The sequence below is a fragment of the Melanaphis sacchari genome, unplaced genomic scaffold (genome assembly GCF_002803265.2).
Source record: "Melanaphis sacchari strain LSU unplaced genomic scaffold, SCAv2.0 Contig41_pilon_pilon, whole genome shotgun sequence".
Lineage (NCBI taxonomy): Eukaryota > Metazoa > Arthropoda > Insecta > Hemiptera > Aphididae > Melanaphis > Melanaphis sacchari.
Window position 1 is genome coordinate 1,659,930 of NW_020271269.1, and position 27,783 is coordinate 1,687,712.

The window sequence follows — 27,783 nt, forward strand, 5'->3', positions numbered from 1 at the left end:
TTGGTTAAAATAAAAGACCACTAATCTCTATTATATTATTATTCTATATAACTATGGTATTATACTATTATGTGTACATTATACAGAGGGTACCTTTCATTTCGTTATTTATGTTGATTATTAGTAGGTGCTTATAAGACCACCGTCGCCGATACCATACTACCGACTTAGTGTTGACCATGTAGACCAGACTATTTCGAATGTTTGTTTGACGGTCTGAAAACTACTATGACCACCACTTGAAATGAATAAGTGAAAAAATAAAATAAATAACAAAACCGGTGAATTTGTGACTTTGCGTGGGAGTAAGGCTCACACACGAGTGCAGTACAAATACAACGGCTTCTGAAAAAATGTTTCATATATATAATATAAATACAAAATGTTTTATAAGTATATATATACATGACGGGTAAAATACGAGAGGTATATGAATTCTATCTATACCTATAATATATAATATATATGTACTATGTAGGCACTAGGCACTAAGCATATAACCACAGTATTTATATTTGTGTGTGTGTAACGGTCATTTTGTTCGTTGAATGTATTGAACTAGACAAAATAGACTTTCTTTTGTTTTGACCATAAAACGAAACCGGAAACGTACTTTTATCCAGCCTATTACACGTCCAATTCGGAAAGATACACGAATTCGCATTCTACTCACTATCATTATCTACCCGCCACGGTCGTTTCTATATTTAGTCCAAAGTTCAAATTAGGTAGGTATAGTAAAGAACTCGAGCATTAACAATAATTTATTGTAAAATGCACAACCATGTTTTATATATAAATACAAGTTGATACAGATAATTAATACTAAATGACATATCAACGCCACACAGTATGATAGTTTTCAACTTTGTTATAATATCTGCACCAAAAAATTAAAAATTTAATGAAACAGTAATAGATAATATCAATAGGTAGAAAGAACACAAAAATTGCAATATGAACCTATAATAATAAAGATCAACAAAAAATCTTTCGAAAAACGTATTTAAGCATTTCAAAATTATTTTATTAATGAACTATAAAAAAGATTAAACTATCATGATGACTTAGTATTTATAAGATACATATAAGTTAATTAATAACACGTTTTCAAATTAAATCGATATTTTAATTTCTAATGGTTATTGTAAATAATATATTATATACTGTTGCGCGTTAACCGCCCCACTATCGTCCTAACTGCTAAAAATGAGTTTTGAGAAAAATAAGTAATATAAGACATGTTTATGTATTGAATTTTCATAAAACAACTTTCCCTTACACATCACATATTTGCGTAATCTTGTACGAAACGTGTAACATTTATACATATTTACATATATCTATTTCTGCCTAACGTATGTAATATGGAATAATGTTATTAAAAAATGTTTTAGTAATTTATTGTATGAAAAAAAAAGCGAAAACAATTCATACTACACGCCTATTATAGGTGTAACACCTACTCACATTACACACGGTACAGTTAAAAATAAATACTTATCCGCTAAATTAATTGTAATTAAAACTACACGAGAGATAAAACGATGGCGATCGCGTGCGCGTAATATAACTCTCAACAGGAAATATCTACAGTCTCTAGAACACCATCATATGAATATATATTATATTATGCATATTGTGTGTACAATTATTATCAAAGCTGAATATAGTTGTGGTATCAGATTACATGAGTGGCTTACCGCGGGGGTGCTTTTCAAACGGCTAATAATAATAATTATTTTATGTCGAAATGCGTACTATACAATGTACCAACACTATATTATATAAGTACACCTAATGATAAATAAAGTTTTTACCGGATTTTGGTAAGCATCCGCTCTCAGGATTAATGAATACCAGAAAATTCATCCTAATGGTCGTTTATCAGATAGGTACTGCATAGATATATTAAAACAGATGAAATGACTAAAAATGCTGTCAGTTTATTTTATTTTTAATACCTACTGAATTAATTTCACTACAAAATGCAGCGATTAATATTTTTCACTTGCATAATGCTTATATTCGTAAAATATATTAATAGACCGTAAAATATATACGAACAAAGTATACGAGTTAAAACTAGTAAGTGTTTGAAGATATTAAAAAAAAAAAAAAACTGAGTGGTAAAAATACCAACTATTTATAATTTGTTATAAACTTCTTAAATTAATCATACGCAGTCTCCATAAATTATGTGCGAATAAATGGTTTTAGTTTCGATATGTTAATGCTTACCCGTATAACACTACGACAATATCAGAAAGTTTATTATAAGAATATTCTAACACCCAAGATAATAATAATAATTATTATAATATGATCAAATATACTGTGAAACATAAGTAATTATTATTTATAGATATTTTAATAAAATAATTAATCAAAGTTATAATTATTGCGTTGACAAATAAATATATAGTTTTAGAAGAAATAAGTAATTAATATATTTACAAAAGAAAAATCTAAACATTAAATAATCGATATTTATGTGATTAAAACTAAAAATAGCATATCAAAAATATTATTTTTAATAATAACAATAAAATATAAATCATCTAATTTAATTAGTTAGTTTATTTTTTAAATAATTAAAGTTATGATCTTACAAAACATTTGATATTATAGGTTTTCAAATACAATTTGTGTCTTTTGATTATTTTTCAACATATAAAATACTCGTATGAAATTTAACGCTGTTGCAGACAGAAAAAATAAAAACAAAATGTTTATAACTATATATCATAAATCAACAATACAAAATCGAACCAAGTAAAATTCCATTTAAATAAATAAATCATGCCGTGATAGTTTTCTTTTTTATACACATTATTATATGTATAGTTTAGTCGTTCAGGTCCATTACAACCTCCGTACATAACGTATTAACAAAATATGTAATAATACGATAATTTTAGCAAGTTCGTGTTAATTTTTAACTCAATGACCTCTGTAGTTGTCGGTTTTAATAATACGTGTTTTTATTGTATGTAATAAAGCGTAAGCTAGCTTAAAAATATATTTAAAATATACGATAAATAAATGTCATTATTTGAAAACTTAACCTAATTATGTAAACTGGTATAGTATAGTATGATTAAAATAAGTAGGTATTTGAGAAGCGCGAGAAATCAAACTGTATTAAACATTCATAGACAACATTATGACAATTGTATAAAAAAAGAAAAAACGGATCCAATGAAAACATAAAATTCCAATAATATAATAAATTACGCCAACATCAACTTATAATTTTACAGACTCACTGATGTTAACTACATTCTATATGATACATATTTGTATACCTATTATATGTATTATATTGTAAATTATAATGAATAAAATATATAATTATGTAAAAAATTAATACTAAATAGGTAAGTAAATAGAAATGAGCGAATAAGATATTTCTTTTTAAATATACGAGTATGTATATCACCATAGACATTTTTTTATCAAGATCTAAATCAACTAAATTTAGAAGATAAATAATATATTTTGTTTTAAAATCAAATAATAGTTTTAAGTTACAAACGTGTATGCGATTAATTTATGATTGCATACGAAATACGAATATCATTATATTTTAGGTAGGTACTTCGTACTACTATAATATGAAGCAGTATACGATAATATTATATACTGCGATACAACGAAACTTAATTGATTCAAAACATGCAATTCAAGTTTGGTTATGAAACCATTATGAGCTATAAAATAATAATATTACATAAACATGTAAATTCCTGTTAACTGCGACTATAAATGGACCTAATTTTAAAAACTACGTATATACGCATTATATTAATAACAATATGAGAGTTGAAACGATCAAATATACCCCTATTGAAATTTGCATAACTATTGAATTTGTATAAACTCAACCGGTAACGAGAATCACTGATATATTATATTATAGTAGTGTAATTATTGAATTTCCTATTGGCCTGTTATAAATAAAGCGGTCTCGATATAATAAGAGAGAATAAGAGAGGGATAGTAACAAAACGGCAACATTTAGCACGACACTAAATTGAACCGTGAACATTGGCGTTTATACAGAACTAATAAGTCAAACAACAAGCGTATCAATATCTACAAGTCCCCACACTATATCAGTAAACACGAGATAACTTTGGGACACGTGACCAATTTAGATTGGTTGTCAAAAGAGGGCTGTTGTACAATGATCAACCATTGGTTATCAACATATATAATATAATTTACTACAATTCATGTTTAATAATATGAAATCTGAAAAGAATATACAGAGAAAAATAAATTGACTGAAAAGAAGAACAGCAGTTATTATAAACAAATTTAAGGTTAAATTCACAAGTACTCATTAAAAGAACATTTAAAATTAAAAAAAAAAAAAAACAGAAATGAATAAAAAATAATAATGAAATCATTTTCAAGTTATTTTAAAATCAAGGCAAATAAAAAACCCATCCAAAATCCGTTTTCCAGGTCATTAGGCTGGGTTTCGGAATAACAAAATTATCACGGTTTCACATTATCTGATAGTAATTTGTATTATGCGCTTTCTTCCGATTTATATTAATTTATTTTTTTGGGAACCCCTATTCGCGCTACCCCCGTCAGATATTTATAATGAATCATTGTAGGGGCAAATCTCCATACAACAAAGATGGCAATTAGATCGGTGACCATGTTACCCTAGGGACTGAACAATCGATTGTAATGAACTCAAAATGCTTGTCCAAAAAACGGCTCATGTTAAAAGTTCAAATTTTTGTTTTTCTAATTGCATCCATATAATATAAATATTTACTCATATACAGCTAAAAGAGCGCGCTGTCAAAATCCATTAAAAATTTGATTTATTTACATACCCACAATAATAATAACATATTATACAAAGTAACTACGGTTGGAGAACTTGAAACTATATTTTTCATCATAGTATCAAGATGACAACAGACGCGCATTTGAGTAAGAACAAAATTTCGCGGTCAAAAAACGCACGCTTCGAATCTACATAACACACAGACTTCACCACCAAGGACCAAACCGAATTTCGTTCCTCAACCCCGAAAAATCCAGATTAAATTTGTTACCCTCTCGTTCATGGTCCGTTTAGCAGAAATACGATCTAATGTCTCGTCAAAGACTTTTTTTTTCAATTTCGGCTGTACTATCGGATCAACACAGTGTGTTTTGGCGCGGAAGAGTCGTCGCTGATGATAGTACACCCCGCTGTTATACTTGCTATTATATAGAACACACGCGATAGCGATGTCAACGAGAGATCAATTTTTTTTCGGCGCAGTGAATCATTTGAATCGAATATAATATGGCGTTATTCGAAACGAAGAGTGCAGCTGTCGCGACGAAACAGCTGATTCCTAATAATTCCTAATATATATCGAAAAGAAAATATAACCTACAGCAGATGTCACACGACCAACGATGTTACTGCTTCAATATATCTACATAAAGATAATATATATATAGGTAGGTATTACATGATTTAAATACAATGAAAACTATATTTGAAAAAAAAACAATTTTAGAAGTTAACTCAAATCGGAATTTGTCACGAGCACGTGTTTTATACTTCTAAACTAGCTGCATAGTTTTTCGATATATACGAGAAGGCGTAAGGAACAGGCTTTGTTGCCGCAGAGACTTTTAGGGCACATAATATTATTTTATATCGCCCACGCCGGACATACAAATATATAATATAAAGATGAGACACACCTTTTCACACATACAAACACCGCGTGTTGCCTACTGCGGCTATCTATATGTTAAGTACACTCGGAATGCCAGCAGTACAATATTTGAATTATTGCTGGTCTAATGAATCAGACACATGATTTATCGGTACGAGCCGATAATAATTGAACGCCGGCGTAAAAACGCAATTACTCAAAATAAGTAGCCACCTCGGTGCCCCGTCCCACGCTCCCCCGTGGCATGGGGTCTACCTCGAGACGTTTTACGTATACATGTATATATACACAGATAATACTATATAGCAATTTGAAACAATAATAATCGCTTTGTAAATCAATATATTATATTAATGCTATATATATTTAGATACGCTCAAACGACGAGAAAGATACTAATAATAATACTTGTACTTCAACTTTATAATATTCATAGTGGTACTGGTACAAGTACATCGAGTTTAACGATACAAAAAAAAAAATGATGATTTTTTTTTTATCTGACCTTTGAATTATATAAAAACATTCGAATTTTAATAAATAACCGAGTGCAGTCCTGAATGTTCACTGCGCGATAAAGGAACCAGACATTTGTCAGTGTTCGATATTTTAATAACCAAGCGTAAGTTACTATTATGAGATCACATTATTATGCACATATTTTAAGTGCTAAATAGGTAGGTGGTGTCGGCTGTAATCACTGGTATTTACTGTTGAAATATATTCAACTTTCTTAGGTCTATGCCCAATTTATTTATTATAGTATTATGTTTGTCAAATTTGACACAACAAATACCCATTAGTACATAGAATTTATAAGAACTACAAATTACAATAATCGAAAACATTAGGTAACTTATTTTTTTCCTAATTTAAGATATGATAATCCGCAATGGTTTAAGAAATATTATGAGTCTTGAAAAACCAACGCAATATAATTTTGTGGATTTGCTTTTAATTTAAAACACTATAAAAGTAAACAGCTATTTTAATGATAAAAAAAAAAAAAAAAAAACTATAATATTGGAAATATTATGAGGTAGATAATTTTTTTAAGTACAGACTATTTTTTCAAAAAACAAACTAGGTAATAATAAGTATGATATACTAATTTTGGATTTAAAAATATCAAAGCAATGATATTTATTCTACAATTAATTATGAAAACAGTGACTTTTATAAACGTTTCTATAGACAGAACAAAAGATTTTGTTGTTGTTTTATTTATAGCTATCATCAAAAACTGTTTGGCGTAAAAACATCAACTCACAAAGATTGTGTAAGCGAGGTTCAAGTTCAATTAATGCACAAGGTAGCAAAGGCCACGAAGCTATATATATATATGTAGTAACAAAAAGAGGGAGCCGGTTGCCGGGCAACCAGAAAACTTCCCCCACAAAGCTTTCCGTAGCAGGTACCCAGCTACATCCCTGTAGCTAGTGCGCTCACACACACACTCTTACTCTCTCTCTCTCTCTCTCTCCATTGCAGATTTTGCGTCAAAAGTGGTGATACCCACTTCAATACACATATATGTACACACGATACACACCATCCATTACTCCATTTCTCTTTTAATATAATAATAATAATAATACGGACGTATGTATGCCACAAACAGCAGGGAAGGATCAATGAATATATTTCTTAATGGAATCGTATGCATACCAGGCATGCCGAACGAGTAATGTTACTACAAAGAGAGAAGAAAACGTCAACTGTTAAAATAAAAAAAGTTTTTACATTTTTTTAATTTTTAACGTTCCGAGTATATAGTTTCTAAAAATACATATTTGTCAGCATTGTGAGTAAGTATATAACAAATCTGTGACTTAATATCTTATGATACGAATCGTAACGCTAAAACTAATACAATAGATACTAAAAGTATACCGCAGAAAATTTAACGATTTAAATGATTTTTGTTTGCAGGTAATTGCTTTAATGAAGATGGCAGTACTTCAATTGACCTGTCGGCTAGACAGGTATTTTATATGCGTGCATAAATATATATATATATGTATATTTGGATCGTTCTCACTTTCCCCTTTTTTTGTTTTCCGGAAGGGCGATCATATCATACCCTGAAACGGATCCCCTCCTTATATATACGTAAATCACTGTTGTAATTATTCAGGACTTCATAAACTAACAAGAAAAGAACTCTAAGAGATAATTTCATTTTTCATAACAAACATTTTTGCGTTATGCTTTATGGTATAAAAATAAAATTTAGTTATAAATTATTTTACACAATATTTTAATATTTAATAATTGTTTAATATTTTCGGATGATATGAACATATTCATGGCTCATAATGCTTGATAAATGGTACTATTAATAGCAAGTTAACTAAAAGCTTAAAATGCAATTAAAATAGTAAAACCTAAAACGTATATTTAATTAATATAGTCTCATAAAACACCTTTAAAGGAAAAATAATGTTGGATAAATTTCAAATAAGTTAAATGATTGTATTCTTTAAATGTATAAAATATAAAAATGTCATCGAAAATATAAATTGTTTTAATTAATTATATTTTTTAATATAATAGCTTCAAATCTAACTATATAAATGAATACTTTATTTTATTTTGTTTAGAAGTTTAAAGTTATTGAATTGCATATATTTTTTTTTAATAATTACTCATTAATGAAAAAGCATATTTGTTTTGTGAGTAAAATTCCAATCCAACTTTAAAAAATTTTATTTATACACGAATGAAATTTAGATATTTAAATTAAATTAAATGTCAAAAATTAAAATTCAATTATAAAATAGTGAATTTCTTCGTTTTAAAAATATAATACATTTGATAATTAAAAATTAAGTAAAGAAAAATTATTTTACACAGTTAAATAAAAATTTAAAATTTTTATCATGAATATATTTATTTCATTTTTTTCATTAATTTAACAATTTTCATGAAACAAATTTAATATTATTGTTATTTGCTGATTATTCTTTAGCACACTATTCTTTTTTATTTAACTTATTTAACTTAAGAACTATGAAATCGGAATCGATTAAATTCTTAACGTGAATTTTAGAAAAATAAATTGAAAAATTGGTTATGACATTTCACAATACCACAAACGTCATTTTAATGTATGTGTATCTATCATATATCAAACGTGTGTCCGAAAAAAAATCAATTTCCTGATAAATTTTAACTGAATTGTGAAAAAAAAGGGAAAAAATCACAAAATAATTGAAACCATCTTTTCTTACTGATACACCATTAATCATCTACTACATAAATTCTCTCTCTCTTTCTTACCTGGAAACGGGGTTAGAGAGATAAAACGTCCTATATTATTTTTTTCGCATTGAACACGATTGAGAAATACATATAATATTAGATAAAGGATAACGTAAACGTGCAAAAAAGGGGAAAACTGCAGCGGCCTTAATTAGATATTTTCCGGGGAGCCAAGATCATTGGAAAATAAATTAACAGAACGCCAAGGGGTTGAAATGTATTGCGCTATGCGAACGCGTGAAAAACTTATGGCCTGAACTCATAGACTAATCGCAAACAGCACAAAATGACACATGGATATATATTATAGGTACTAGTTATGTATATATAACTCACGAATTAATTTTGTACACGCATAATTGGATTTGATAGGTCTGTCTGTCGATCAAATTAACGACGAATTGGTGATTTTAACGTGCACATAGGATAATGGACGTCGTGTTTAACCACTGTTCCCTCAACCAGCCGCGGGTCTACCCATAATATGAAAGGGAGATAGTAACTCGTATTCGCGGTGGACACGTCGTGTATGCCAATCAATGAACGATGAATACAAAATCAAATGCGATTATTTGTATAATTATATGTACGCGTATTACGCGAAAACTCTGTTCATTATACTGCATAGTGTACAAGTTTTATCTCCAGCGCATTCCTTAGATAACGTAGTATATAATTCTATAAATGAATATAATACTTAAACAATTTAGTTAAACTTTCAACGAGGTCCTTTGTTGTTTAGAAACATAAGGCTATCAGAAGACAGCGTTCGATATAACACCTAGAATAATTGTTTTTGTATACTCCACAACTATTATAAGTAAAGACGAAAAAAATTAAAGGAATTGATCATTATTGAATTTTAATCTTCTTTATACTATCATAGCTAAAATTAATCATACCAATTCAGTATTCTTTGAGTTTAATTATTTTATAATTTTGTAATTCATATAATGGCTCGTATTAATTATTTTAAAATACACAAATTCTAGAATTAAGAAAATGTTAGAAAAGCAATCGTATAATATACGATCTATATTTTCAATAACGTACCTTATGGTTATTCAGTATAAGAATGTAATTATTAATCATAAAAAATACAAATTATTTTATTTATTGAGAACAATTCTTGTATTATAATCCATTAAAATATTTTTAAGTGCAACAACAATACTTTATAAAAAAGTATTTTACTGTTAACACTTTCTAAAAGTAAAAAACAATAAACTTTACTTTTAAATTGACGCACAAAATCATTTTAAAAAGTGATTTTAAAATTAAAACACAAGATTTTTTTTTTAATATTATTTTCTTTAGACTACAAAAATAGTGTCATGTTCTTCACATAAAATCTAGAAGTCACAAAAAGTTAAGCTTTCTGGTATTGGTAAGTAAAACCGAGGTCGCCTTTATGTATGCTACAGGCTGTCTTTTGGGCTGTAAAACGCAAATTTTACTAAGCAAAAGAAAAAGGGGAGCAAAAAGTTTGTGTCGTAAAAAGAGTGGAAGGAGTTGCGTCCACAAAGGGTAACTCCTTCATAAAAATTCGGGAACGCGTGTAAATAAAAGACTCAAAGTCATAAAAAAGACATATCCAACAAAATTAAGACCAACATTCGTACAAACTTGCAATATTTATGCTGTAAATCTCATTTAATTTATTCACTTCTCACGAATTATACGATTTACGAATATATAACATAAGTTGTATTTAATTATATAATATAAAAACTTCCGAATTATTTTCTACAATTTTGAAGTCATAATATAACATGAAATCAAAAAATTTAAAACAGTAACCATCATTTTTATTTTATTTTCATACTTAGTTTAAAAAATGTTTTTTTACCTACTAAAGAAAATTCAATAAATTTTATTTTTAGAAAAATCAAATAATATTTTTATTTTTTTTACAAGAATAATCATTATTCTGATTATATTAAATTGTATAAAATTACGTATATATTCTGTTAATATAGTAAAGGTATATAGGTACATGTTATTAGCATCAGGTGTGTTCGCATTTTTAACACCTATTATGACGTGAGTAATGCCTATTGCCTAGACATAAAATTTCTGTTATATTAATTAATATAAAATGGTAAATTGAGAAGAAATGCCATTTTCATCATACGCTTTCCAGTGGCTTAAAGTAGCCATTTTTTCATAAAATAAAAATAAATTATTTAAAAAAATTACCTGCTACTTGAAGAGTTGCATTTCGGCTTACTTCTGTACCAGCTACGTTTTTGGCAACACACCAATAAACGCCACTGTCCTGTTCCTTTTTGTTGTGCGCCACTCGCAAGAAAAACAGAGAACCATCGGATAGAATTACTTTCTGCGAAGATCTGGCTCCGTTATCACCACCTCCACCAGCCGCCACACCATTTGGTGGGATTTTTAACAATTCACCGTCTTTATACCATTCGATCGTCGGCTCTGGCCGGCCTTCAGCCTTACACCCCAAAGTGATCGGCTCATTTTTCGGTACTGTTATATCAGTAGGATGCTCAGTGATTCTTGGTTTTCTATATTGTCCTAAAAACAAACAAATTCACATTAAAATTTAATGTATATTATAAACATCATATTTTAATAAATACTATTATACGAACATATTAAAAAGATTAATGATAAAATGAAGAACCCATTCTAAAGTTATAATAAAATACATGTAAAAATAAATAAATAAAAGTATTTTTGGGAGTTAAATTTGTGAAATTTTTGAATAAAGAATAAGCCTAAATTCTTGAAGCATAAGTAAATTTTATGACAAACATAATATTTTAATTTAAACAATGATAGAATTCATAGGTATTGTACAACTTTTGCAATTTTCTATATTAATTGTTTTTAATTCTGATTTACAATAAATATTTTAATTTATAATAAAATATATCTGTTTATAAAAATATTACATTAAATACCATTATTTTTAATATATTGTTTGTTGACTTCGAACATTTTCAAAATATTGTTGTAGAAGAATTATCGGTATACTGAGATTCGTACAAAGTTTATATTAATATTTATGTAAAAAATACTGCGCCACATTGCTCTTTCCACTAATTTTAGATTTAAGCCATACTGTGGCAAATTTAACTATGGGTTCATATGATGTGCAGTTTGGTTATTTAATTAATTAATTCCTACAGCTATAAAATGTATAATATCTGCAGCGAAGCCACTCGGGAACTTCTAGCGATGAGCAATAACACGATATGCGAGCCGTTAAGATATAATGTCCTAGTAACTCGAGAGGAAAATTATACTGTAATTAATAGGAACTATTAAAAACCACAGCGAGCACATACATAGGTTGTACGCTTCGCAATATGCCCTCATCCGATATCATCATACTTGACACACATAACATACGTTTATCGTATAATATAATATACGTTATACACGTTAAATTTTGTTTTCTTCCATGAAAATAATAATATAAATAAAAACATCTTAGTAAATATATTATATATGTGATTAACGAACATAGTAAGTATGATAATATAGAATAATTATTTTATAAATATAATATTTAAATTTTAACTATCGAAATATTTGAATATATTGATAGAATACGATATTTATTTTATTATCATTATTATACTGAAAATTTGAATAAAAAGGATACATTTAGATAGGTGCTTATAATAAAATCAATAGACTGATAACTAGAATCAAATTCTGAACATTATAATACAACAAATACAACTAAAGAGGTAAACGACTAAGAAGCCGCAGGCATATATTATATAGAGCTATAATTAACTACATAGTAACTGGCTAGGTTAATCATGCGTACGAATCATCATAGACCTGTAATATATATTACATCTTTGCAGTCACATTAAATACACTTTGATATTACGAACCACGTATTTACCATTCAAGAAAACATATATACGTATATTTTCGGTCGCCGTAGACACACTGATGCACTTATACAGTTATACCAATATTATATTATATTCGAAAGTTCAAAATTTTGGATATATGCGGTCTGTAGTACAGTTCAAGAACGATGGTAACAGCTGCTGTGACGAATTTATTCCCTTCGAAAAATACAAAGAAAAATATGAAAACCGATCATAACTCAAATATTGAATATTACATATATAGTTTATATCACTTCTTAGAATCAAATTCGTTTAGTTTTAACTGGTTATAGACATATTTATTTTAAACTTTCGTGAAAGGGATGATTATGAGTGTAATGACAATTTGTAATTTATACCATTGCAAAAATATGTTTTTCATTTCAAAAATAAATTCGAAACAAACATGCTATAAAGTAAATGGGCATAAATTAAGTTGACTTACACTAACTTTATAACCAGCGTCCCGAAAATAAAAATCAAATTTGATAAGTGTAACAAGGTCATCAGAATAGTTGACATTAACCAAAAGTAGGGATGTAATTTTCCAATGTAATGCCGAAGAAGCACTATAAACACTCGATTTCTATATACAATTCATAGTCCTTTTAAATCGTTATAAAGACGTCACTGCAGCAGCGTATATCATCATTAGACCGTTTACGAGTCTCTTCAAACATTAAACATAACCGTATAAAATCTAATTTCCGTTGAAGATTATATTTTATAGTCATGTGATACTTATCCGATGAAAAATTATAATGTCGACAAATATTTTGTCATGACTTTATCTATCTAATCTATACTAAATATGTCAAATAATTATTATAGTGTTAAAATTAACAAAAACAATATCACAACGATGCGATGTTTGAACATGGGTTAAGTTCATAATTTAAGAGACCTAGTTATATTCATTAAATTAATATGTTAAGTTAATTGAGTTTAAATAAACATAATAAAATAAATAATGAATATAATTAAAATGTTAATAATAATAATTATATGAGTCTATTATGAAACTTAATGATTGTGATAATATTGATCTGCATTAATACAAATAACTATAGCTAATTATGTCAAAAATAAAAAACATAAATTTGTTACCAGTCAAAATAATCATAAAAATTATACAATAAATAAGATCGACTAAATTTCAAAATTGTCCTACTTATATAATTTTATATTCACGTATCAATTGTTCATCGTATTAGTTATTATTTATAACAAAAAATAATAAATAATTTTTACTCTTAAAAATCTCAATTCTTATATTTAATACGGGACATATTATAATGAGTGCCTTATTGATAAAATGCACTGTGGGATGATTTAAAATAAATTGTAGGTTCCAAACACATTATAAATATATAGAATAGAAATAAACAAAGCTACGTGGCAGACGCACAACTCAGTTTACGCGATCATAATCCAGCAATGAATTTCGAAAATGATAAAATATTTATACAACTTTTCAATTTCCCGAAACTACACGTCTTAGTATACCATGCGCGTTTTCGTCGGCAACAATATTTTAGCGATTTCAGCGCCACCGCCATAATGCACATTAATTTTTATTGCTGCGAATAACTTTAATCTTTACTCCCAACCTACGTCTCTTCTACGAAGATCAACCGTATTTTCGGAAGTGTATCGTATACGAGTATAGTTATATAGTCGTGTTCATATAATATATAAATATATCCTCACGGGAGATTTACGATTGTTAACCGGTGCGAGTTTATTCATTTTATTTATTTTTTTCTTCCGACAGTATTCGGTGTAAGTTCACGGTCTGTTTGAAATGATTTGACACCGCACTATAAAATAATCAGCCACGTTGATCTCATGTTAAATTATGAATCCGTTTTCCAAACACAAATTTCAATGCCGTCGAGCACTAGCAATGATATCTAATATTAAATTTAAGGTCTGTCGTTACAAAATAACAATGCGGCAGTGAACTCTAAAGACTAGGTTTAGTTTAAATAATTGCTATGGTTCAATAATATATACATACATAAAAATCTCAATAATCTCAAAAGATCTGTTGACAGTTGTCACAATTTCGTTTGTATAATTTAATGAATGCAGAATAGCCGGCACGACTGCTCTTCATCGTGTCGTCCTCTCTTTGATTTAATTATCCTAATGAAACAACGATTTGTGCCGCGAAATCACTAACGCACACACGTCACGATTTAATTATTGATTTTCATCTTTGTGTTACGAAGCGAACAACTACGATTTATTGTTAAGTATGTCGATAGTATCAACTTAATATGATAAAGTAAAGTATAAATAATACTATTATTTAATTACAGCCAATTTAATACGGTCTATAATATTATATTTCATTAAAACCCAACAATAACTCATATTATAGTCAATAAGGTATTAGTTTATTATCATATAATATATAGAATGCTGTAATGATTCAAATTAAAGTATAACGCTATTGGACTTCATACATTACATTATGGATATTAATATATAATACAGCATAAATATATAAATTGTCTTATTTCCGTCTTTGCTTTCACATACACACGTGCATAATGTTTACTATCTATAATTACAAGTATATAGCCACCACCTACCAAAACGTACATAAATAATAAATATTTGAATACCTAATGGAATAAACAATTATTCAACTCTTAAAATATTTAGACAAATAAATAAATTTCAAAAACCTTCGAATTGGTCAAATTTATTATTATTAAAAAAGTAAAATTAATAACTTTTTTTTTAGATTTGTGTACAACAAAACATTATTATACATTTTACTGCGAAAAAAATAATAGTTTTCAAAAATCATACTAAAAAAAAACAACAAATTTTTGAGGACTAATAACACGACAAAATATCTCATCGATACGATATTTAGAACAAAGTAATGTAAAGTATTTACATTAAGAATAATAAATTTAATTGAAACACACATTTGTTTTGAATATTTTATTTTAAATTTTCAGAGCTAGGTTTGGTGGCCTGTCTGTAAGTCACACGTGGGCTACACACGTCAAGTCTATATAACATTTTCACGTAAACGATTTTTGACATACCTCTAAATACATACAGTAATATATACCTACATAATATTTAATAGTTGTGTGTCACATGCATTCATCCTAAAACGACCGGTCAATTTGTTCCCGATCGTATTTCACGTATATTTGTCGACAAAAGCCCTTATATTCACTCTACCAGATGCAGTGTTTAATGCCATTTCGAATAAACAGCCAGCAGGGGGTCGCTCGCTGTTTGCACCACCCCTCGTATTATTGCAGTGCATATACCTTGTAACCGGATGCGCCTCGCACACGCAGAAGATTTAAAACCGTATACTATAATAATGTAAGATACATGATTAGTGTATGTAACAAAGACTTAATGTAATAGTGATAAGATAATAGTTATAATAATAACAACAGTATATATTCGGAAAGTTACAACTTCTACACCGATAATTATCGCGTTGCTTTTAATCATTAATTATACAACCAATGTCACACTCAATTATAATATAATATTTTACGAACATAAAATTATCACGCACGATCGAGCGAAAGTGTAATTTTGAAGAAAACGAATTATACTTATATAAATCTATGCTGTATATAACATACGAGTACATACATAGGTAATATATCGACGACATTTTACGATCTGATAGTATCATACATTTAAAAACTGTGCATAATAATATAGTGACATAATAGAGAATGAATTATTTTTAATACATATTAACAATCATATACGTAAAACGTACTACTTGGACATGAGAAAAATTGTTTAGTAAAAACTATCAAACTTTCCAGTATGGGAGTTGTTCAATGTTTGACACACATCATGCCACATATTAGATAAAACATTTGAAAGTTACGATTCGATCGCTATTAAATATTTTACAACAACGAAAGAGGAATGAACTTTATTATTGTTATTAAAGTACCTAATATTAATAACATAAAATTTAATTTTAAAATATAATGCTATTTATGTTTTAAATTGTATACAACCAGTTTAAAAGAGTGTTGAAATAAACTAAAAAGGTTTTGATTATGTGTCGTATTATTTTATAAGTATTAACAAACTATAAGCAACGTATATGTATAGAACTATATCAAGGTAATTTAAACAATACCCAGATGTTAAATAGATAAAATTTCAACATATTAAACTGTAGTTATAAATAATAAAAAACAATTTTTTAATATGAACACAAATTTTAATTAAATTTATATAAAATTAAAACGGTTGTAACCAAAAAATTTGTATGACTACTGAAATTATTTTGTCGTATCTAACATTTAAATAAAATATTCTTATAAACATATAATATTATATGCATGTAAATTATAAAAAAAATAAAATATTTAATTAAGCTAGTTTTTTTTTTAGAAAAAGTTCTTAGATAGATACCAAATAGTTTTTACGAATAATTATTTTATTCGTAATATATTTAAGTCTTTTCACGGTCTTACCAATCATTTATTAATTTATGAATAATTTTGCCTATCACAGAAATGTAACTTACATTTTTTTATATCAATAATTATAATATTATAAACATTTCATAAAAATTTAATTTCTATAAATTAATGCAATTAAATATATATATTTATATATATTATTAAGACATTTTTTTGTGAAATCTGAATTTTATGACTTTCTGAGTAATTTATTGTTTTTATATATCATATAACAAAATATTATATATAATACAATAGTATTCGCATACAACATGTAATTTCTCAATATAACAAAAACAGTATAGGTATTTATTCTTTAATAATAATAAAATAATATGATTTTATGCATAACACTTAATATTTTACCGTATAGAGGTCTGTATAAATTTATTTCGTAAGATATTTAATGAATTATACGTATTCATATTATGTAAATATGAAAATACTGTTCGATCAAAATATGATAAAATATATATAAACAAATCAATATCTCTTTTCTTTTGTTTCACATAACATATTTATTTTATATTCAATATAAACTGAACGTAAATTTTAGTGGTGACATTTTCAAAATCATTAGTGAGTATTTATATTACATAATAATTTATAAATAAAATAAGGCTCACGAAACAACTAAACATTAGTTAAACGAATTATGTACACGCTGTTTTTGATTATTTTTTTTTCTCAGCCATGATGTCTGAGATCCGAATTAACGGAGTACATACTCAGTTACCAATGTAAAAACAAAAATAAAAAGTAGAATAACAGGTTTCACATATCAATTACACTCAAACTTGCATATTTAATAATAAACCTGAATTAAATTTATTTAAATTTATAATGAATAATAGATAAAATAGAATTTAGGGTAGTTTAATATTAAATTAACTTTTATTAAATATCAAAAAAACACTGCTATAATATTATATTACCTTAAACTGAGAAATATTATACACTAAAACTATTATATATATTACACATACAAAAATTAAATGTAAGAAATAATAATAAATAAATGACTTGTTAAAGTATTTTGTTTTTGGAAATATTTTACTAATACAAATAAAGGTAAATACAAAATTAGTAATTAAAAAGTTAAACTTTAAAAAAGACTTGATTAAAAAAAAAAATTCATTTAGTCCTTAAACTTTTAAAAATATAAAAATGTTTAAAGCAATATTAAAGTTTCAAGACGTTGGAAAACGGACAAAGAACATTAAAAAAATTCAATTTTTATACAAGATTTGTTTTGAATAAAACGACGAATGAACAATGGAATGCTAAAAAACTATTTTTACCTTTTCTTTTTTTCGAAAAAATGATTCTAACAATTATTATTTTTTAACGGACACCAGTAAAATGTAACTTTATTTTTCAAGACATAATAATCATTAATTATAAATACCATAATATTGTACCTATAAATAATATCCAAATTAATCAGATAAATATGAATTAAAATAAATATCTATGTAGATAATTGACATGTGATATTGGTATAGATCAAACCAAATACCAAAACCTAAGTATTCAATTACTTAGTATTAAGAAATTGATTTTATTGAATTAGAAATTAAATTCAAAACATTAAAACAGAAAAAGAGAATATTTACGTTTTCAACTATTATAATAAATGAATCGGAAAAATCTAATTAATATCTGTTTACTGTATTAAAATCAGTTAAAATTTTAAGTAATCCTTTCTTCGTAATTAAAGTTAAAAGATTCCAAAACTCATTATAATGTAATAAATTTATGTAGCATTAAGACCATATTATTAGTTATAGGTCTTCATTAGAGTTATTTTATCGATGTCCTATATATTATGTATATTCAGTCACACATGACCGAATATTCGTTTTGTAAATTTTTTTATGAGATCTAAAAAAAATTGTAAAATATATCAATAGGTATATTGTGGTTATTTAATCGATTTGAATCATATTTTCTTGCGATATTCCACCAAAATTGTCCAATACGCCAATTGTTAATGAAACAATAACAATTCATTGGAGTAATAGTCATTAGTATAACATAAATGTTATATATTTGCTGCATAATTATGTTTCTGTGTGTGTTAAAAACTACGATAAGTGTAATAAAATAAAATGCCACAATGCACACGCATTCTGCCGTGTAAATAAATACATATATATCCCCATATGGCCGTTTTTGCAAACGACGTAGAATTTAAAAGAGTGCATAATATGAAAAAAAATATGTTGGAAACCATGTTTATCGATAATTTATTCGAAAAAAAACAAACTTTATACAGTATAGGTACCTACACTCCACATATTATTATAACATACTATATACAGGTAAGAGGGGTTCAGCAATATGACGATAAAATAAATTAACAATATTTCAATGGGTTTATGAAAATAAAATAAATATTTTGTTGTTCGTTGTTATTTGTAAATAAATTACACAATTTGAACGACAGCAATGCCGTTTTAAAATCGAATTTTCTAGTTTGAGGCCGTTAAATTAATAACACTTAAAGCATCTTAAACTACGATATTGTATGTACAAAATAAAGTGGATACCTTTCTATAAAAATAACTGAGTTAAAATAAGAAAAATTAAAGTATTAAAAATATTATTTAAAAAAAAAATCAAATAACACCCGTAAAGATATAATTTATAGTAAAAAAATATATATTTTATAATTTAGGAATGATTTAAGGTTATAGGCGAGTATTAAATAAAATAATGAAGCAATAAAAATATTTCTAAAAAAAAGTGCAATTTTAACGAAACCAATTTACGAATATACCATTTTACGTTTTTTGAACATAATGCGTAATAAATAATAACCATAAAACAATATTTGTTATTAAAATTTATAGTAATTATAAATGAATATTAACTTATTGCCTTTATATACAAAAGTTAATAAGCCTCGTAACAGTTAATTGGTAAACGACGATTGGCTATAAGTTTTGTATAAATGATTAAAACAAAAGTTTAATTAAAAGAACTTGTTACATTACTTTATATTGTGAACAATAATCATTTATATAATTTGGTTGTAAATTAACATTTAATGTTAATAACAACACACACAGACATTAGTAAATTATATTTTTAAGGTTTTATAAAACTAAATTGTATCGATTCAAAATACTCGGTGTATTCACAACAAGCAAATACTTCTCTTTAGTCTCGTTATTCAACCTTTTAAACAAATATGCAATCATCCATACTTAAAATTAAACCATCAATTTTAATTATTTTATATTTTATGAATTTACTGTGATGAGATACCCAGTCAATCGCTTTACATACGCGTACAGCAATATTACCATAAGTCCGTCCACAACAAATATTTACAAAGGTGCATACTGTATACACGTTGTAAGCAAATATATGCACCAGCTATAGTCTATGATATTCTATTTATATGCAATCGTAATTAAAAACGAATTTCTACTTCAATATTTATGAAATATAAAATTCGTGCCACTAGGTCTATTAATTATTGTAAATAGCCAATAATAATATAAAAGTATATTATTATTATTATTATTATTATTATCATTATTATACTAATTATTGTCGTCGTGGCATTGAACAGTATTGGTATCATAACATAACCAACTGCATGAATATAGTTAGTATAGTAATACACAATGAAGCAGTCCACCGCTACGCGTTGGAGTCATCGTTCGGAGAGCGGTGGTTCAGATGACCCTGAGCGGGTTTAATATACGTGTATATAATACCGGCAGACAAAAGCTGCAAATCTCAGTGGTGGGCCGGTGCAGGAGGGTTTTTATACGTAAACCCTTTCGCAAATCCACCGGCAATTAATAAACACGCCACGACTGGATAAACAGCTCAGGACTGCTTCTGCAGTAGTTGCGGTGACCCTGCCATAGCAGGTTACCAGTGGCGGGAGAGGAAAAGGACCTTTGTAGAGCCTTTATTATTTCCTCCGATCTATTAATATATTATAACGAGAGAGCGGTTGGCGTGTATTTAAGCGCTTCGAATTAATGTGCCGCGACACAAGTTAGGAAATTCGATTTGTCAGGCAATAATATGCTATTGCGCGTCGATTTGTCAACAAAATTATTTACGTAGACGCGAAAACCCCGCACTGCCGTAACGTAAAAAATATTACCCAAGAGCGGCATCAGTAGATAACGTCCGTTTTGGAATTGAGACACATTTAATTCATACAAAAAAAGAATATAATCAATAACTAATATACAAACAGAAAAAACTGTCGTTTTGCGCGGTTGATTTCTAATCAACAGTAATGTCTGCGCACATAAAAGTATTTATGTCGACGAGAAAATTCGATTTTGATATTTGTGAAACTAACGCCTTGACATGATATTCATCTATAATAATATAATAATAACACATAATATATCCGAAGAACAGTTTCTCGTTTGCTCTTGCGTTGATTCATAATATTTGTACGCCCTTCACGATAAAACTTTCAAAAGCGTGTAGCACCGGTTCATTTCGTTTTGCGTTCGCTTTGAATCACGTACATAAACCCTTTTGTACACTGCAGTTTTAACCGGATGAAAGTCTTATCCATTTTAAAAAAGAAGAGAAACACGAATTCACAGAATGTTAAAAAAAAAGAATTTTTGAAGGGGAAGCGCAAATGGCAATCTATCAATGTCGCCCTGCTGTAGCACACGACAATTGTTGTACTGCACGGTAGGCACGTTTTTTATTTTTTTTTTTTTACATCTTTAGGAACTATTTCACGCTTTGAATATACCAGACCACCCTGAAATGTATACTGAGAGAGAGAAAGAAAAAAATGATAGAAAAATACATAATATCAGTCATAAAACGTGTGCAGTTTAATAATAATCCATTTTTGAGTAACCCTCACAGTGACCTATTCTTGAATAAAATATTCCACGTAGTTCAAAGGATTTTCGGGTGAAAGAAAAAATGATATTGTGACAATTGATTGTAATAGACAATCATGTTCTTTTATTATTTCATACATAATTATAAAATTTGAATAAAATTATAATTATTTATTTTTAATTTTACGAAAGAAATAAATTACGGACTTGTACAATGATTAAAAATAATATTTCAATATTGCATAATAAACATTTCGATTAAAGTGTGATTGATTTAACTAACATCAATTTATTATACCGTCCAAAAAATAATTTTAGACATTATTATTATAATATATGAGCTCATACATAGTTAAGAAATCATTTAAATTAATAAATAACGTATATATTTTTTTTTTTTTTTAATTAAAATATCAAGACTGATCAAAACACTTAAATCATAAAATTTAATATTGAAATGAAATCTTTATTTATACAATGATACACGATTTCATTGGATGATGGAAATTAACTATGTAAATATAACATCATATTAATTATATATATATATATATTACATTACATTTTAAAAACGACTAAAAAAAATGTTTGGTATATATTTGATGTGCTTGCTAAAAATCAAATACTTTTTACTCGTAAGAAATTATTAACTTCATTTTACACGTGATATGACTGAATATTAATATATTTAAAATTTTGATCATTTAAAAATATATATTTATGATAACAATTAATGTAATTACAGTATATATAAGTACACAAAATAACAAACGCGTATACACATTACAACAATAAATAATAATTAAACATCGAATAAAATGTTTAAAGTTCATCAATTACATAAGAAATAATTTAATGTTTTTTATCACATCATACTTAATACCACTTGAATATCATGGTACCTACGTATATGCACATATTAGTTTTGCCATAAAGGTTATACGGCAATCGCCATAGGTTAAGTAAAATATCCATAGATAGATATCTATTATATATTGGATTTTGGCATTTAAAAGAAAAAAAACCTTTGAATTGTTGTTAACTTGTTTCGATATCGATGGTGTGCACGACGCTGCCGTGACTTGAATAGTAATGTAGGATACCAGAGCCTATCGATTATTACAAAAAGCGTTTGTTATTGTTGGTCGAGCAGCCTCCGCTACTGCGGTTATAAAGTGGATTTTACAACGTGCAGTGGGCGAATGCAAAAAAAATTATTGATCTCAGACGATGATAATAATATATATTATAGAATGTTCAGAAATAAACACGACTTTATCTATGAAAAAAAAAAATTTTAAAAAATTAATAAAACCATGTGCCAACGCGCGTACGACAATGGCAAAAGAGATGCGCTCGTTCATATTGAGTAGGTAGGTGTCGATCGTATTTACATATATAACAGATGAAAATCAACATACCATACATTTGTCATATCGCTACATATAACAGAAGTCGAAAGAACACCGATGTCTGATAATATATAATACGTCTAGCTGTATTATAATATTATTATTACGAGTATCATAAAATATAACAAGACATATTTGTCAACTCGTAAATAATAATCTCTGTGTTAGTTTATCAAAGAAATTACAAGACAAGACTCTTATAATATTTGAAAATATATTTAAGTGCACATATTATTATTATTATGATTATAAATTAGCACTTATAGTAGTAAAATTTTTAAATTAAATGTAAATAAAGTTAACTTATTTTAATTGAACAATCACTTATTTAGAGATATTCAACTCTATGATCGCTACACCTAAAATCCTTATCCACAAAACTAATATACAATTTATTAAGATTATAATATTCGTAGAAACAGTATGTAAAAAAAATAAATATTGATTTTTCTAATACACTTGTTAACGCATATGCAATAATAAAAAAGATAATAAGAAAAATAGTTACAAAGGTAATTTTTTAAACGTCATTGTGTTTCACATTAAAATCGAACACTGACAACCAAGTCGACAGGTGCCGTAAACCCAAATAATAAATGACTGCGCAGAGTATAGCCGTATCGGAATCAGGCGATCGGAGTTTCGTTTTTTACGACTCATCTTAAGCGTGGGTTACATGTTATGAGTCGTATGCAAAATTGTTTCAGAAACCAGTTCAACAGTGGAGATTTTCATTTCAAAATAAATTCCATTTTATAATATAGACACCTTCTACATTTTACACTATCAACAAAGTAAAAATTGAGATCTATATATAATTAATGAATCAATACGTTGTATCCAGTTAGATATCTAAACATCTAGAGTAGATGGTTGAGATCGTAATTAATTATAATTTATGATGAAACTATTTTTGTAAAATTTCCTATTGCTCTATAATAAAAATAAAACAACAATTATTTATTAGAACTGAGATTCATTCGAAAACTGTTAAAGCTTAATACTAAAAATCCTATTCAGTAATTTCTTCAATGTACCATAAAAACAAAAAAAAAAACGTCTACCATAAAAAAATACTTATTCAATTGTTGAATTAAACACGGAGCCTTTTTCGGACGCTGACGTGTAAACGATAGTTTGGCCTCGATTGATGAGATAATTCCACCAAATATATAATTTCTGATATTATTACAGCAAAATTTAACCACACCAGAAAAATAAAAAATGAAACTCGCGTCATATTCCGCTCACCACAATTATTAGAAAACACGCAGCAAGCGTAGGTCGGTAATACTAATAATATTTATTATTGTTATTCGATGTGTTTCATTTATATGTACAAATCTAGTTGGTAGGTCACTTATAATTCCACTTCAGAGTATGCAGTTTGTTTTAGTTATTATTCTAATTCGTTTTATAGTAGTATATTTATATATAATGTATACGTATTATGTTTACGGTGAATGCACACCGGTCTCAGTACCGGGAAATCTATAGTATTAGCCCGTAGAGAATTTGTTGAAGCATAACGATACATCAGGGTATAAATAAATATTCAAGATAATATTTAACCAAAGTCGAAACTTTTGAAAAATAATAGTTTTTTCCTCAAGATGTATAAATAATATAAATATTATGAACCTGAATCAAATATACATTTAAACCTCCAGGGTTCATATATATAAAATTAAAAATATATAGGTACTGCAAGTAGTACCTATAAGTATGAAATTTTTAAATTTATGATACTTATAGTAGTTATCTAAAATATAAATATATGATACATTTGTATCCGAATCAAATGTTTTAAAACATACGAATTATCTTTAACTAATACACCAGCAAGTTGTGCGATCCGAAACTCGAAAATGACTGCATCATATTTATCAATGCAGACACAAAACAAATAATGTTTTCTATCATTTATCAGTAATTATTATTGTTTTTTGATAGAATCATTTAACAATGCTCTTTATTATGCATGATATTAGTTCTTTCGCATAAATTGTCCTTACTGGTAGATCACTAGTAGAAATAATACCTATACGAATAAAACAATGAACTAATTTGTGTGCATATAATACACAGTTGTCATACGTCCTAGAAATAGTGCATCAAAAGTTTCATTATATATCTGTTGTATACGGACATGGTTCTAATCAAGTGGTGGCAATAATAATAAGACATACCACAAAAGTCTTTGTGCTATATATAAACGTTAAAAGCCGCGTGTCTAGTGCACAATTTTATTGTACCGTGCTCTAACCCTACAGTATACAGAACTAAACCACTTACAAGGGTGTAAAAATTACGTTTATTATAAAACGGTAAGTGTACAAACACGAAAGCTTTCACAACACAATGCTATTACACTGTACACATTGAAATAGGTACTAAATAGATTTATACCAAGTAAAAATCCGTATTTAGAATAACGTTTAAAGTTTTGTGCCTACCTAAATAAACGGCATTTTTTTTTTTTTTTTTTGTAGCATCGGTCGCATAAAAAATAAATTTTCTTGTACACTAATTACAAAATAAAATATATTAATTATTAATAAACCATCAAAGTAATATATTCTTGATAAAAATGAATTATTCTCATAACTATGTTAGTCTCCGAGTATTCTGAATGTTTAAAATGTGATTTATACAAGAAGACTAATAGAAAAGTGTGTATACGATGACCTTTTATAAAGCGATAGTCGACAAAATGCGTTCATAATTAATTTACCAAAATTGAATATAAACACTCCCATATATATATATAATACTGTACAATCAGAAATAAAATAGACATCTAAGTATATTGAAATTATAGGAATAGATGTGGTTGGCTACAGAACACGTAGGAAGTGAAGAATTAACTTTTTGCCCGTATTTTCCCCTCTCACGTTTTACTATATTACGAACAAACTGGGCGGCAAACACAGCTGAGATGATGGATCTAAAACGTATTAAGATTTCCGGTTAATGCTGAATCCCTTCTTTTTCATATTGTTTTAGTGAGTCGATAACTATATTCTCGTTAATTGATTTATCGTGTTAGTTCGTTGATAGATAAAACATAGGCGTATGACTGTACAAGATAAGTATAAATTCCGTTCACCAAAGAATGGTCTTTATACGAGTATAGTATTTTTTATTATTATTATTATTTTTTTTTTTTTTTTTTTTGTCCCACTTTGGCCATCGCAAACGTATCTTCAATTCTAACGCAGACAACTCAATATAATAAATATATATTGTTATATTCATGTCATCCAAACGGTCCAGGTTAAAGTGATATTATCGCACACGTCGTCGTTTCGATCGATCAGCTTGGCGTGTCGTCGTACGCAAGTAGGTATAATAGTATTAGATACCTCTAGTTATATATTCGACGACGTTATCTACAGAGGTGGTTAATGAATATAAGCGTGCATCCGGAGGTCATCACAATGACCAATAAATAGAACAATTTTCGGGTTCCCCTCAAGTATAAATTATAACTGTTTTACAATGGAAACGTAAATTTCCCAGTCCCGCGAGTTTGACAACTGGTACTTCTTGGCACAGCGGGGGTAGGTGTCTATCTGTGTTGCATCGACTCTCGGCATCCAGGAATCACATATTGAATAATTCATCAGGAACCTATAATACTACGACGCGGGCTCTCCATTATTACCCGTGTATATAATATATACACATACATATTATATACAAATAGGTTTATATAGTTATATAGTTTGATACTAATTGAAAATCTTTTCCAGCAACTATTTTATTTTATTTTTTTTTTTAGAAATATATATTAACTTATAACTACTTCCAGTATACAAAAAAAATAAAAACGATTATGAAAACAAATATATAAAATACTCGTATTCAATTTGTTTATAAATGTATAATACTGTATGCGTGTATATAATATTATGCATATTACATAGTTTCTATTTTCTAGACCGTAAGTTATTTGTAGGTTTGGTGTTGTTGCATCTATTATGAGAAACGTGCGTAATACATAAATACCGAGTACATTATTTTATTATATATATATATTCTATACATGAACATATTTTCGGTAGCCAAAGAGACGTTATAAATTAGCAGAATGTATAGAACCGCATCTGCGTGATGAGTAACATGTGCGTAAAGACATTTTATTATATTATATTTTGTTTCGCTCTCCACCGAGGGCATCTGTTTCGAACGTT

At 27.5% G+C, this 27,783-nt stretch overlaps 1 protein-coding gene across 1 annotated transcript in view; it reads right to left on the reverse strand.

Annotated features, from left to right (window-relative positions):
- LOC112597478 (roundabout homolog 2-like) overlaps positions 1–27,783 on the reverse strand; it is a 159,957-nt gene that overhangs the window by 88,800 nt on the left and 43,374 nt on the right. Inside the window, exon 2 of the mRNA XM_025343545.1 lies at positions 11,169–11,510. Coding sequence (XP_025199330.1) covers positions 11,169–11,510 — 342 coding nt within the window. The remainder of the gene's footprint in view (positions 1–11,168; positions 11,511–27,783) is intronic.